Below are 15,503 nucleotides of genomic sequence, written 5' to 3' on the forward strand. Positions count from 1 at the left end.
TCGTAGAGCTAAGATAGTCATAGAATCTATAGTTTTCCAAGTGTTTGGTAAAATGGCACGGGTAAAGGGCGGGAGTAAGTATGCCTCTCTTACTGGACCAATACTTCTTTGTTATCTTTTAGCAAGGCACCCTCGCCTAGTCTCAGGCAGGTTGACCAAGAATTTAAAATTGATATAGGACCGTTAGATTGCCTCGAATGAGAGGTAAACAAGACACGCCTACCTATGATCTAAGGCAGGTTGAACTAAGAATTTAGAATAAACAGGATCTTTAATTTGCGGGCAATGACAAGCAAACAAGCGTCTAAAGTCAAAATTGGGCCATTCTGCAATGATTGTCAGGCAAAGCGACTGATTCAATTTATAAACTTAATCATTTGCACTAATAAAAAGTTAATTTAACGTTAGTTGACCAAAAAATTGACCGTAATTGCAGGGGGAATAAGTGTCAAAAGCCTCAAAGGGCTCGTCTGCCTTGAATGTTAGGCAAGTTAAACAGGCTGGTCAACTGCAACCTGCTAATTCAATGTGTTTTATAGAAAAAAAGTGAATTTAAGTTATCAACGCTTGAAAACTTTTACCCCACAAATTCCTTAAACAGATCACCCATTCACACCTCAGAGACCTATTAAGTCTCCCACCCATAATTCTTTTAAATAATTTACGGTGAATCAATCTATAATAACAACGTTACCTCATAATCAATTTCCAAACAGGCAAATAATGGATTTTCGAAGCCAATGTCAACACCAACCATATGGTAAACAAGCGTATTTGACTTGTGTGCTTCTAATGGGGACGAAATGGTTAGACGAGCCTGTGCATCACGATTCAAAATATAAACCAGCTTCTGCTTCTCAACAGCACCTGGAAAAAGAAATAGAGCTTAGGACATGGTGAATAGCGAGAAACTAGCCCTCAGTTAATAATAAATATCAGTGAGAGAGTTAAACATCAGTTTGATTCAGATATTTGAATTTTCCTCATTTAAAAATAAAGTAAATAAACAACACGTTCGCTGCATCCACATTCCCAAGACATATTGACATAATGAAAAAATGACATTTGACACAATGAAGAAATCATTGAAATGTGAATCATGTAAATGTAATGTAAAATTATGAAATGTAAAGAAAATCATGAATTACTTTCCATTCAAAACTAAGAACATCTCCGAAAGAAAATCGAATTGAAATTTAGTTTATAGGGAGAAGTTAAAACTAAAAGAAAATGCAATAAGCAAAACTATTTAAAGAAACACAACGTTGAATTCCTTCAAATCATAAAAACAGCAAACTAATGGAGGTGTTACCGAGAGATCATCCTTCTCCGTCACATTGGGTGCATTTTGAAGGGCCCCATGTACAACAGTTCCGTCGCCCACGGCAGTCCCTGCATCTTTTAGAAAACTTTCACCATACTTGGCACGCACCCCCTGGAGTATGTGCTTTCTGGAAATCGGAAACCCTTCAGATGCTAAGAAGAAGAATTTGCTCTTAGAGCCGAGGTATAGTTTGATCTTTACCAGTCATCGTCAAGGATGATCAGATTATTTTTATTCGCGACTAGAACGCCTTTAATAGAAGAAAGTTACTATTTACATTTTCAGACTTCATACCTGGTCATGCCCCTTGATTGTTGAATTCTGGCATTTATGCTGAAAATTAAGAAAACGCATATTGGGTCAATACTCTTCAGTAACAAAGTAAAGGTAAAGAAAGATAGAGAATCCAGCATCTACCAGCGGTGCTGAACTGTTTCATGGTAAACGTTTGAAATATGGTTATCACAAATCGCAGTTTATGTTGTAATAAAAATTCTTACTATGACACTAAGAAAAACAAATAATTTAAAGGCTCATTTATAAATCTAAAAATTTTCATTTATAAAATTTGCACCATCTCAGGCAACCAATAGCCTCAAATAGAATTGAATTTTTACCGTCAACTTGATTTTCACTGCAAAATGAGACATTATTTTACAACATTTCATATAATTTAATCTCATTCAAGTCCCTTGAATATCTTTTGATTGTTTCCATTGCCTCCTTGAAACTTAGAATAGCAGAAATCTCACACAGATATTCAGATGGCCTTTTATGTTTATTTAAAACAGTTTAATTGGAAAAATTACTGCAGCTATTCCTAAATCTACAATTTTACACTTAATTCATCAACCAAGAACATATGCAGTGACTTTCACTAGAATGATTTTTAAATTTTCTAAACAATATAAAAACAAAGCAATTACTTAAGATATTCTACACAATGTGTGACTTCGTTTCAATCGAGGATCACTATTTAAGCAATTCTTGATGGGACATTCAAAATCAGATTTTACTATTGCTGAGATTAAGTTAGCAGTAACTTAAGCTAATATGGTCTTCCCAGATAGTTTCTTATTGATATCTACTATGAAAAATTGTGATTGGTTCAGATCAAAACCAGTTAAATCTCAGTATTAGTAAAATGTCATTGTGAATGGGTCTCAATGTTTGATTGGTCTCGAACCAAGGACTATGAACTAGATTAACGCAGCAATAGTAGTAAAAATAACATCAGCTTCAGCTAAGGCTAGGAATAGGTAAAGATGAAAAGGGAACGTTGGGTAACGAAAAGAAGGTGGGCAACTTCACTTACCTTGGTAGTATTATTAGTGAGCAGTGAAGATGTTAAAAGTAGAATAGGCTCAAGGTGTTTTTTTCAGTTGCTTTGAATAGATTGGTATGGAGGAGGAGCACGCGTAGCTGTGTTGGCTTCAGGCAGCTTAGTGCTACAGTGAATTGTTAGTAGTAGTATCAGCCTCAGTCCCTAATGATTGTAAGCGGGCATGCTAATAAGAGGCCCAAAAAATTTACTGGATAGATATCTCCCACCAGAAAATTAGAAAAATAATGTCCAATAAATTCACATAATAGGATTCGGACCTTCTTGGGAGATTAAAAGGTTATTTATTAATAAATAAAAGCTAAGCAACAGATTGTTCTTCAAATTCTCAAATGGTTCCAGATGCAAATGTTAAGATAGTTCAACCCCAAGTTTGCCTTATTATCCATGGATAAAATCTTAAAACCATTTTATTTGTCAATAATCTGGCGTAGTTGAATATCTTATAACATATAAATCTTACCAATCATGACTGCCCTGCCTTTGGGATCAATTGCTAAATACTGGCCAGGAACAATCCTTCTGCACCCACTTTTGCCAAACGTCTCTTGATGCACTTTTTCAAATACATTCTTCTGTGGGTTGTATTCCAGGATAACAATCCTCCCCGAGTCAGAACCAACAACAACAAAATCTGAAACATAAAAATTAACTCAATACGATACTCCTAGCAATACAAAGACCATTAGGATATAATTCAATATTCTCAGGTCAAACTTGTTTTCATTTCCAAAAGGATCGAAAGTCTAACTTGTGTGAAACATCATTGAAAGCTTTAAAATAAAAATAACTTCTTAAGATTCAAGACTCACAGTACCCACTGAAAATAATTTGAGTCTAATTGCAGTTAAATGTTGCATTTATACATGCAATCTACCAAAACATTTAGCATAGTAAAAATTACGAGATAATCAAGCTATTAGGTGAAAATTTTCTGTCCATGGACGGTGCCATGTTCTTTGATATAATATGTGATATCGAAGCAGCAAAATAAGAATACTTCCAAATTAATGAGTTTCAAATGATAATACAATCTTGAAAACATGATGGACACTTAGCTAAAATTACTATTTTAAACAGGTTTCTAATATGCATTTAATCTCCACTGAATCACTTAAGCTATAGGCCTTTTCTTAAGACATTGTTGGTCAATGATCTGATTTAACGAGACTTTTTTTCTTTATCAACAATCGTGTTCAAGCGACCAGCAAAGCTTTTAATAATCAACATTGTGGGTGAAAATGATCCAAAACTGAAATCGTTGTTGGTCAAACATCTTGGTTAAATCTAAGCAATTGTCATAAGCTATTTAAGCTATTGTCATTAACTTTGTCATAAAGGTAGTTAATTATTATGAGCTTCATCTCTTACCTAAACTAATACATGAAAAGGTAGTTAATCAAGGGAAAACTTTTACCCCTTTTTCCCAGTGTATGGAACCACAATACCTTTAAAATTATAATTGAAAAGGCTTTACAAAAATCCGAACCATATATTGGAGGAAGGGAGAGGAAAGCGCAAATAATTCCTAATGCGGCAATTGCCTAAGTATTCAAAAATCAAAAATGAAACTGAGGAAAACAAGGTTTTAACTTTCATACATATCAATTCTCTTATATTTGTCTACAGTATTAGTAGATCATAAGACAGATGACACGGATTTAAGACCTATACTAAGAGACACAAATCATCGGCAAGCTAGTTAGACAATTTGTGGTGTCGAAAGTGGTAAAGAGTGCCTCAGGCCAATAGCAACCAAAACTATGAAAAGGAATTTGAGAAGAATTAATGCATCAATACAATTAGCTTTGTGTGCTAATTCTAAATATATTCTGCAAGGTTTTTACAAAAAGTATTTGCTATTATAGAGTGCACATTTTTTTCTTGGAGGGGGGGGGGGGGGGGGGGGGGTCAGCAATGAGATTAATTTTCTATGGGAAGAAATTTCCAGGGTAAGGAGGATTCTCCTGGGAAAATTTGAAACAGGGGAGGAGGATTTCTTGGGATCATTTGAAAAACGGTCGAAAATTAATTAAACAATTTTTCAACTGAAAGTAAGGACCAACGTTAAAACTAAAAAAGAACAGAAATAATTCCATCTATGGGTGGGGCTACCCTTATCCACCCACCAATCTTTATAATGAAGTTTGAATTTTTATCCCAATTCTTTGAGAATGACTCTTGAAACACAAGGGCTGTTGAATTTGAATCAGAATTTCCTTCCTTGTTTTTACTGCCCCCTAGACTTTCAAAAACAGCTTTTTTTGACACTACCATTAGAAAAATAAAAAAAAGAACAAAAACAGCCCCATCACCCTTAATTTTGAAAAAAACCTTTTCTGTGTGTTAATTAAAAATAATAATAAATCTTGATAATTTTTAAATGCAGTTAATTCAAAACAAATTTAATGAAGAATCGTCACTCTTCTTCTCAACTCCCGATTTAGTTTCAGATCAACGTACAAGTTTACAAAGAAGGTGGACATACAGTGAAAAGATCTTAGTATAGGTATTGTCGATAATTTTTCTTGTTTATTTCCTTTTTTCTTTGGATTACTTGCAGTACTTGGTGTAAACACTTACTGGTTTAAAGTTTACTCAAAATGACTGCAATCATGGAAATACTAATAAAACGACATGTTGCCAGATGGTATGTATAATGAAACAGTAGATACCTATGTTGACCCCATAGCAAAACCAAAAACTCTCACGACAATTCAGAGAAGAATTCACAACAAGAATTAACCAAATCTGGTACTCATTTTTCTATCAGTTGAAAAAAACGTAATCTAGCTTAGAATTCAAAGCAAGTCATTGCTACTCAGAAAGGAGCATGGTTGAAAAGAGATCCGAATTGTTAATTTTGTTCTTAAATTCCAAAACCCTACAAAACCAGATCTTTAACCACAAAATAAAAATAATTATAATGATTAAAAATTTTATTGAAGGCAAAAGGAGGCTGTTCATTCTTTTTGATAAGGAGGTGCAGAACATACCTTTATTGCCACCTGTCAGTCTAAATGCCATAAGAGAGCGAACAACTCCAAAAATCTCAACACTGATAGCCACATGCACTTTTCCAGTATTGACATCAGGTTTGAGCAGTTCCAGGACATTACCTCTTGATATGACTATCTCCTGCTGCCGTGTTCCACTAAATGCTCCATGTACTGCATGAGTAATGGCAGTTGGACGCTGCAGAGTTAGGTTGTACAGATACATGGCACTAGAAGCAAATCAGAACAACTTTCAAAAATGTATTGCAAACACGGGAGTTCGTCACTCAATTCTGCACTCTGTCAGAGTTTTCATAAAGAAATAATGTTTAAATAGTAATCTTAAAAGCTTGATGGGATTGCATCCCAGGTAGGAAATAAGAAGCAAAATCCTTTCAACAGACAGAATAAAATAAAAGCTTGTAGAAGTCCAAAAGCTTTTATCTACACTTCAATCAATAAACAACACAAGCTTTGGCAACCCAATTCACTATGCAATCACCACAGATATGATTGTGTAGAAGATCTATCATATGGTATAACTATATCCATGCTTCTTAGAAAAGTATTGAAGAAATTTAGACCATTTGCAAGTATTTATGTAATTAGTCTATCCAACGTTGACAGACACATAAGTTCTGGCAAGCTAGCTTGGCTAATTTTATTCTACCCACTTTTTTAGAAGATTGTGCAAAAATGATACACACCTTGGGCAAAGCGGGATATTTGGACATTAGCACTTTTTTTTATTCGAGGAGTGAGGTGGCATACTACATTTGTAGCAACTTTTTGTCATAATAAATACATTAAGGTAATCATGTTTAGTAGACAGTATTACTTCAGAAAAAACATCTGTATAAAAAGGTTCTAGGCATTTACCCCTCCATGGAAAATAAGGCTTTCCAAATTTGAGAATTTTATTGTGTTTTGTTTTTTATTTCCGTAGGGGGAAGGAATTTCGGCACTTTTATATTATGGAACACCCACTTAAGTTTGCGCTGTGTAAAATTCGAGAACGAAATGGTTTCTTTGTTAGTTTTTTTCAGCTTAGCACGAGACAAGAATAAGACAAGTGACAGAATATATCGGAAATATTTAATTTTGGCTATATATTTGCACATAAGGGGGGGGGGAAGTATTTGGTCAGTTTGAAGTCAGAAAACCATTCTTTCTAGGTATATGGCCACTAAAAAATTACAGACTAGTCTCAATGATTAAGTTTTGGTTGAGAGTTGTCCAGTTACCAAGTGAGAGGCTGCTTAAGGCAGCTTATAAAGATTTACTCTTGATGAAATGAAGAGCTTGATATGCATCTATGTGAATCTATATTTTGCATTGATTTTTTTCATTGTCACTTTGGGCTCTTTTTCTTCAACTCAAGTCCACCTCCAATGCTCTTTGAAACAACCATTTGTCCATTAAATAGGTGAATTTCTCCATCCAGTTCTATTCTTGTCTCAAGGAAGGGTTGAATTAGAGCTCAAATGAGAGGATAGAAGGAAAATGAAGTAAATTTTGAAGAAAACAGAGTTTTTGTTTGCTTTGAATGAAGGTAGAGGACCAATGGATATAAATGCAAATTGGGAGAATGAAATTAAGACAGTACTAAAGAATTAAATGATCCAAAATGGAGTGAGGAGAGCTCTCTATGATAAGGTAAGGTATATTTGGAAGAAAATGAGTTGATGCTTCTAGGTTTCTTAAATAGTACATTGCCTCAGTTTATTTGTAGAATAGCAAGGTATGTGGAAATTATGTTAACCAAAAAAAGCCCTCAATATAAAGAAAATGTAATGTTTCATTTTAGTATTTTGGAAATGTTCCATGATGATCATTGATCAAAGTTTATGTTATTTATGCCTATGTTATTTTACTGTGTTCACGGACATATATTTGGCTTTAACATACACTTATCTATCTCTCTAATATGCAGAATAATTGTACCTAAAACATATTGCATGCAAACCCACTATACTTTACCCCCCCCCCTTATGTGCGAATCTACAGCCCAAATTTGTTTAAGTAACAAAGAAAATAAAGAAAAAATCAGTTTGTTCTCGAGTTTTAGACAGTGTAAACTTAAGTGAGTGATGCATAATACAGAAGTACCAAAATTCCTTCCTCCTATGAAAGTAAAAAAGAACTCAATTGCCACAAGTTTTTATCAATTTCTGAATGTATTTCAGCAAACCCATGGATCACAAATTATGTTCCATGATCTATGTCTGTTGAAATTTCACTTTTACCCATGTGTATAACTACATAAGCCAAAGGGGTTTATGCAGCAAAGTAGTGGGTTAGCATATCAATTTTTGAATAATGAAAATATTCACACTTACATAGTTTGATTATTTTTCACCAAACTTTGTTTTCCCAAAAATAGAACAAGAAGCAACATCCAATAATTTAATTGTATTGATTAATAATAGGCCTTAAAACCAGAAGCTGAACTCTGAAGTTATATGCTGCAAATTTAAATCTCTGCTTCTCTCTCTCTCTCTGTATCTTTCTATGTATCTCTATGAGTTTCCCTCTCTTATCTCTTTATGTGCATCTCTGTCTGTGTATATCTCTCATTTTATTTTGGCTATCTCCACATCCAATGAACAAAAAAAAAAACAAAAAAAAACACCTGAATGGGTGTGTTCCTTATTCCCTATATGAGTAATGGGATCTGGTATAGGCATGAGGATCTGATTTGGACATTGGTTCACCTCCCATCCTTGTAACAATAACTATTTTGTTAAGCCAAAGGATGGATTTCTCCCTCCAATTCTATAATGGTTTAAAGATATACTATCAAGTTCAAGAACAGATGGATGAGAGGAAAATGAAATCAAAAACATAAGGCCCAATTTCACAAGGATGAGAGCTGGATGAAAATGCTATATCCACACGAGCTAGTGTTCTGGTGCTGGATTTGCTCAATGAATGTATGTTTTTCCTTCTATCCTCTCATTTGAGCTCTAATTCAACCCTTCCTTGAGACAAGAATAGAACAAGATGGAGAAATGACTCATTTCATGGTTGAGTTGCATTTTTGACAACTCACACTGCCCCCTATGTATGTCCTATAAATAGCCCTAGCATATGTACACACTAAGCACAATAGAAATGGCACCACCAGATTCATTATTTTATGCTCCTTTTCAACATAATAGTTGCTACCCTAAAAATACACTTTAACCCAATTATAGATGTACATATAACTTAACAGTACGTTGTTCTTCCCATTGTTTGATCTGTTATAAAACTGGTTTGCTGGTATATACTCAAAATTTAAAATGAATATTGACTAGAAACATGAAAGGTTTCTGCCCTAGAATGGATGATAGACTAAAAACAAGTGAAATTAATTTTTTTTTTCAATTCTGACAAAAGGTTATGCCACCCTTTCACTACAACTATCTGTCTTGGCTTTACTCTAATTGGCCATGACTCAAGTTTTTCATTACTTTCACCAAGTTGATTTTAATTCAGAAGTCAATGACCTTGGTCTGTTCATTTTTTTACAATTAGGGGGGATGGGGAATTGTCAACAGCACAACATTAAAAATAAAAAGAATATAGAATTAGCAACAAATAGGTTATTAAGTGATGGTAAATAAACTTCCCCTTCTCATAAAAATTTCATCCTGGGTTCAGATAGACTTCTAATAAGAATTTGAATGAAATCGTTATTTCTGCAGCAAATTCTTGATCAATTTACAAGAAATTTCTTCTATAAATGCCATTTTGTTGTTATTTATTAGCAAATTGGTACGCCACAAAGTAGAATAGTAACTTACATAAGGCATGCTGACTGCAATTCCTTCAAATATTTGGTAAAATTTTAGTTTTTTCACAAGCTGTCTCTAAAGTGCATATTACTGCATATAGCAAGATTCTGATGATTGCATATTGTTTCTTTGTCATTATTAGAGAAGCGCATCGATTTTTTAGCTTTCTAAAATCCCCCTCCAATGAGACTAAAAATCCATAAGTGGACTTGTTTACAGGTAACATTTCCTATAGAGTTAAGTGTATTAGTCCATGAGCCCTGCAGGCAGTGGGGCGAGGTCTGTATTGTATACATATGTATTCAACAAAGAGCAATAAAAGAAAAATCAAACAAGGTTTATTAAATAAATATAGAATACAGACCTTATTCTGCTGCCCACAGGGCTCATGGACTAATACACTTGAATTCTGTAGGTAATGTTACCTGTGAGCAAGCCCACTTTATGCATTTTTAGTTTTCCTCATGGAGGAGGAGGGTCAACCAGAAATGGATGCATTCCTATAATTACCATTTCTAAGTACTATAGTATAGAAACTAGGCTGCTTTGCAGCTTAGTTTCTGGTTTAGACAGATTGTGATGAAACTAAACATTTACTAGACTAAATATTTTAGTGAGCTTATACTTTCATTTTCTACTCACCTGCTTAGTGTACTGCCATTTATTGGAATACATCTAAATGCTAGTTCTGTGGAGTCTCATATTACAAAGAAATCAGCAAATTCCTAGGCAATGATGAAACCAGCAATATCTTTTTCAGTACTCATGGGGTCATACAATCATCAACCATGTGCCCTAGATACAAGACCCATGAATTTTCTGTTTGGCTGAAGGTTATTGGAAGAGTAAAAACATCTATATTATCCCAAAGCTGAGAAGATAGGCCTATTATAAAGAGAAGAGAAGATTTTGCTACTGTAAGGTATCCAACAGGAAAGGGAGTAGGCAGGAATTGTATCTTATAAAATTTTCATAAACCATTGTCAGATTTTTGAGTTCTTAAAACTATTATTGAGGAGTTCTAATTAGAAAGCCAGGCAAATATGGTTTGGAGGTCTTTCTGCTCTGAAGTTTTGATTGCTTGGCTAGGAAGCCAAAAAATCTATAGGAGGCCAAGGTGTTTGAGCAGATGAAACTTTGATGGTGAAGAAAGGAAAGGTTGCACTTTTGTAACACAGAGTTTTGAAGGTCATCAAAGGCCAGGGTTCTCTGGAGGGAGAAGGGGGTGATGCTTGGTACTTCAAATAGCTTCCCATGACATACTTTAGTCTGTAGACCTATCCCTGAAAGTTTCATTTTCCTAAACAAACTCCATTCTAATATAACAAAAAGCAGCTAAACTAGAATGTTATTGTAAGTTACATGCTGAGCCCTTAAAGGGCCAAGACAGCCCATGGTAAACTAAAGTTCAAAAATATGTTTTTAAACAAAGAGGCTGGTGAAAAATTGCCATTTTCAGCTGATATAGGAATTATAATTATTACTTTTCTTCAATTGTAATAGTAAAATATTATTTAGAAAGCAAAATTACTGGAATGACTCAAAATGACTAGCATGTAGCTTGTCTGTAGTTTTACCCCTAGATTTCCTGTAGCATTAGGCCCTTAACAAAAGTTCTTACAAGTACTCCAAAGTAACAGATATAAAGCCCTTGTAGTCTAGCCTGCATGAAGTAGTACATTTAAAGTTCTGCATTTCTGAAGGCTTCATCCCTTCATGCTTTAAACTATAGGCCATCCCCTGGGCTGAATAGGCTATAGGCCACGCCAGCCCCTAGAGTCCAAACACACAAGTTTTATGAAGAGCAACAATGACTACAAAACAGGTACAGTACTATTAACTTACATAAGCTGTAACTAACAGGAACTAGCCTAGGCTATTACCTGAAATAAAAAATTTATGCTCTTTTCACTGGAGATTTCAAGGTCTAGAGGCACTTTTAAGACTTCAATCTCCGGGCCTATGAATTTCCCAATCAACAAATATAATGACAGCTTAAGAAACAACACCAAGACATGAGTTTTCATACCTGATTAAAAGAATATGTGATGGAAATGTTATGTTTGAGTTAAGAATGAAATTCTGATCCAAGGGTGAGCTTACATCTTGGCTTTCTTAATGGCCTACTCCATTCATAAGAAATTTTATGGAGTTAATTGAAGTAGATTTTGAGTGGAAATTCTTTCTTCATACACAAAGACCATTACTGGTGATTGATCAGACAATACTTAGGCTGGTTAGCAAGGACATTACTCTTAACTGCATTGAGAAAATTAGTTTTGTTTCTTAGTAACAGCAACTTGCTAAGGGTTGAAGCAAAATACATTTAATAGTCTCCATAACAATTAGTTCAATTTGTTATTACCTAGGACCTGATGTAAAACGATAAATAACTTACCACTAGATATTACCCATCTGAAGTTTACAAGAGAATGGATTTCTTGTTGCATGGTCAACGGCGATATAAAACGTAGACCATAGATAAATTATACAAGGCCTTTTGCTCAATTATGCAGGGTTCCCACAGTGCCATTAAGTTTCTTCTGTCCACACAATAATCTTGCATTTCTGACATCAAAGCGGTTTTTCTAGCAAATAATTTAAATTAAACAGACACGGAACTTATCTTAACGAAGAGAAATATTGTTTAATAATGATTAATGCTTGAAGAAGTTAATTTTCGAAAGGACGTGATTTATCCATAGTTTTTGATTGTGCAGAAGAGAGCGGGAATGAGTAGGAAGAGCCGTATTGTTACCGGCCGGCCTAGTGGCCTTAAACTTACAGTCTTCAACATCCACTTTCAATTGTCATTATTATGGAACATTTCTGGAGCTCATCAATAAATCAAATGAAGTTAAATAAACAGAAACAGAGAAAACTGTGAAACAAATTTGCCAGTTGAGCTTTCTGTGTGAGCAACTTCTTGATATATGATTTTGAGGGAATTGTTAGAAAATTTAAGATTTTTTTTCGATTTATAGTTCTGTTTCAATTTGATTTTTCCTAAAATTTCGTCTTTTTATTTTGTGATAAGAAGATAAAACAATATTTGCTAAGTTTATCCGATTTTTCGGCTAAACTAAGATAAAAGTAAAATAAAGAACTACTTTAACAAAGCAATGATAAAAAAGGAAAATTAGAGCAACTTCAAACGTTTTACAAGACAATGAATGTTCACTCATTTCAAATTTTGTCGTGTTCTTCAATTGTGTAAAAACTGTGGTTTTTATTTTACTTCGGGATAATAAAATTTGCGAATAATTGTCAAGTTAATCAGCTTGTTTGAAAAAAAAGTACATAAACGAGGAACATAAACCACAAAAAATGAAGATAGACCAGCTTCTAGCAGATTAGTAGATGGGGCTTCTTATTTAACCAGCTTATTTTCAAGTTTAACAACCAATAAAATATTACTTATTTCAAGACTTTAGAGCGTCATAAACTTTGTTTCCCCCCCCCCCCTTAAATTAATTTTTTTATGATGAGATATAACCGATTATTTAGTATTTACCCTCTTTTAGGGCGAAACTATGAAACATATCAAATATAAATCAAATAAATAAACCTCATAAACAAAAAACAAAGTAGCTTCTAATGCTCCCTTGCTTTTTTAGTTGACTAAAATCTCTTAATATGCTCTAACTAGTGAATTTTTGCTAATTTATAGTTTCTAAAGTATAGTTTTTCTAAGACTCTGTTTTTACTGATGCAAAAAATGCCATCTTTTCCCTGAAAAAAAAAATCCCAAAACCATCCAATTTACTTAAAAAGGAATATTTTGTTTATTCTTGCATTTTAGACATACAAAACATTTACAACAGTTAACATTCGAAACATCCCTCTGATCAGCATTTTTTTTTGTCAAATTTTTCTTTAGGTAGAAAAGTTTTAAAACTAAAATTTTTCAAGTTTACATGTACACCCGGAGCATGGACAGATGAAATGGCAGATAATCCAAAATTAGCCCTATGTATTTCTGCAAATTTTAATTCAGGGCCAAATTTGCAATACTATGTATAGATTTTATAAGGTATGCATAACTATTAATGTTTTTTTTTTTACTCAAATTCAACTATTTTACCTGACTCAGTTTTTTCACTAGATTCAAGTCACCTATTATTTGTCATTTGGAAAAGTATAATTGACGATTATTCACATGGCTGTTGAGTATATCTCTTTCAAAAACTAGAATATTTCACAAATTAGACAGTTTAATTTTCCCTCTGGGTCGGTTTTAAATTACGGAAGAATCTTTTTTTCTTTTTTTTTATTCAAAAATAGACAAAATTCTTTCCTAATGCATATTTAAAATTTTTTCTTCTTTTCTTTCTTTTATCCAGCGGTATTTGGTCCTTCTTTCCTCGTTTCCTCTTCTTTTTCTGTTTCTTGATGATGGGTTGGTGATACTTCCTGTAATGGATAGAATCAAATTTGGTTATTATTTTTTTTTCGTGCTCCTGAAAAAAAAAACAATCCTGTTTCTTTCTTCTTTTTTTTTCTCTAAGACTCCCAGCTAACTTGTAATCTAATTTATCCCTATTTCCCTATCATTTCCTTCACTTTACTATCTATCTTACCACTCACTCGACATTCCATAGCTTTTCACTTTTCTAATTCTTCCCATACATAATTTTTTTTTCTTCTAATACATTTTATCTACCTTTTTCTTAAAAACACTTCTTTTTTTAACAATTTCCCCATTCATACGATTGTCCATCTATTAATTTACCATGCAACAATTTCAAAATTATCATTCTAGCTACCCATGGCGGCAAGGGGCTGCTCCCGTTCATTAGGCCTGTAACATATAACATTAAAATGGAAATAAAGAACACATATACATTTTGTACTTTAAAATACTTTCACTTTTCTTAAAGTACTTTAAAACACTTTTAACTACATTTACATGAATAAAAAAATATAACACTATTTTTTAATACATCACATTTCAACACATTCTACTGTCGCTGGGCTTTGCGTTATGGGGTAGCTACCACAATCATAAAAAAAAATCCAAAAAAAAAAATATTTCACAATTCAGGCAAATCGCATCCCCCTCAACATATAAAATAAATTCCACTAATTTAGATTAAATTCCTAACAGTCATCAAAAGGTGACTTCAAATCTAAACTGTATAACCTAAGAATTCATGCAAAATCCTGTACTATTTCTACATTCTGTAAAAATATATTCAATCTTAAACCCCATACTTTCAAAATATTCGATTACATTCAAATCTTACCTAATATATAAACATAAAAATACTAAACAAACCTTGAAACTAATTATTATAATATAAAGAATCTAATCAAATATCAAACTCAAAATTCAAACACTTCATTAAAAGTTCGAATTACTTAACTTAAATTTTATATTTATTTCACAAATGTATATTCCGCCTTATGAAGCCAATCGTTTTTATTTGTATTACATCCGATACAATTCACTGCCTCTCCTGACTATGATGAATTAGAATCCGAAAGATCTGAGCCTCGTTCGATTTACTTTATTAGTTAGCTATTAAGTAGATTTTGCCGGTTTTTTTTTCTAACTCTTAGTTAACATTGAACGTTCTTTTCGAATATCGGATTTCTAGTTAACTAAAAAGTTGACTGCGAAACTACTATTCAGAATTCTTCGTTGTTAGATATCTAAAAAGAGTTTCTGGCAAGATATTTGAACTCGACAGCTCATGTTTCCCTCTCACAGACTGAAGAGCCTTTAAGGGGGGGGGAGGGTCTAATGCTTTGGTAATTTTTTCTGTTTTCTTTAAACAAATTGATTGATATGGTAAAAAGCTTGGCTCTTGCAAAACATGCTGATTCATTTAGGGCTCACATTGTTTTGCTACTTTTGTCATCTTCCAAATTGTCAATTAAATTTTCTTCGTCTCTGTAATTTAAGCATAGATTGTAGAGTGGATCTTCAAACTCCAAATCTATCAAGCTAAAAATAATTAAAACCACTTTCTTGTTTTTTTTTTAATTTAAGCTGCAAAAGTTTAAAACTGGAGCGTTCATTACGTAAAATGTTTCCAAATTTGCCCTAATATTTGTCT

The 15,503-nt window shown here is 33.3% G+C and overlaps 1 protein-coding gene across 2 annotated transcripts in view; it reads right to left on the bottom strand.

The window, feature by feature from the left end:
- The window catches only part of LOC136031813 (splicing factor 3B subunit 3-like), a 44,856-nt gene extending 32,885 nt beyond the window's left edge, over positions 1–11,971 (bottom strand). The window contains exons 1-5 of one of the 2 annotated variants that reach the window (XM_065711631.1): positions 11,840–11,971; positions 10,084–10,236; positions 5,663–5,892; positions 3,130–3,300; positions 695–867 (exon numbers count right to left, since the gene is read on the bottom strand). In XM_065711631.1, the coding sequence (XP_065567703.1) occupies positions 695–867; positions 3,130–3,300; positions 5,663–5,888 (570 nt within the window). In that variant the 5' untranslated portion in view covers positions 5,889–5,892; positions 10,084–10,236; positions 11,840–11,971. The remainder of the gene's footprint in view (positions 1–694; positions 868–3,129; positions 3,301–5,662; positions 5,893–10,083; positions 10,237–11,839) is intronic. The other variant, XM_065711632.1, reaches the window with a different exon arrangement.
- Positions 11,972–15,503: the final 3,532 nt, after the last annotated feature.

Source organism: Artemia franciscana, chromosome 10, assembly GCF_032884065.1.
Source record: "Artemia franciscana chromosome 10, ASM3288406v1, whole genome shotgun sequence".
Classification (NCBI taxonomy): domain Eukaryota; kingdom Metazoa; phylum Arthropoda; class Branchiopoda; order Anostraca; family Artemiidae; genus Artemia; species Artemia franciscana.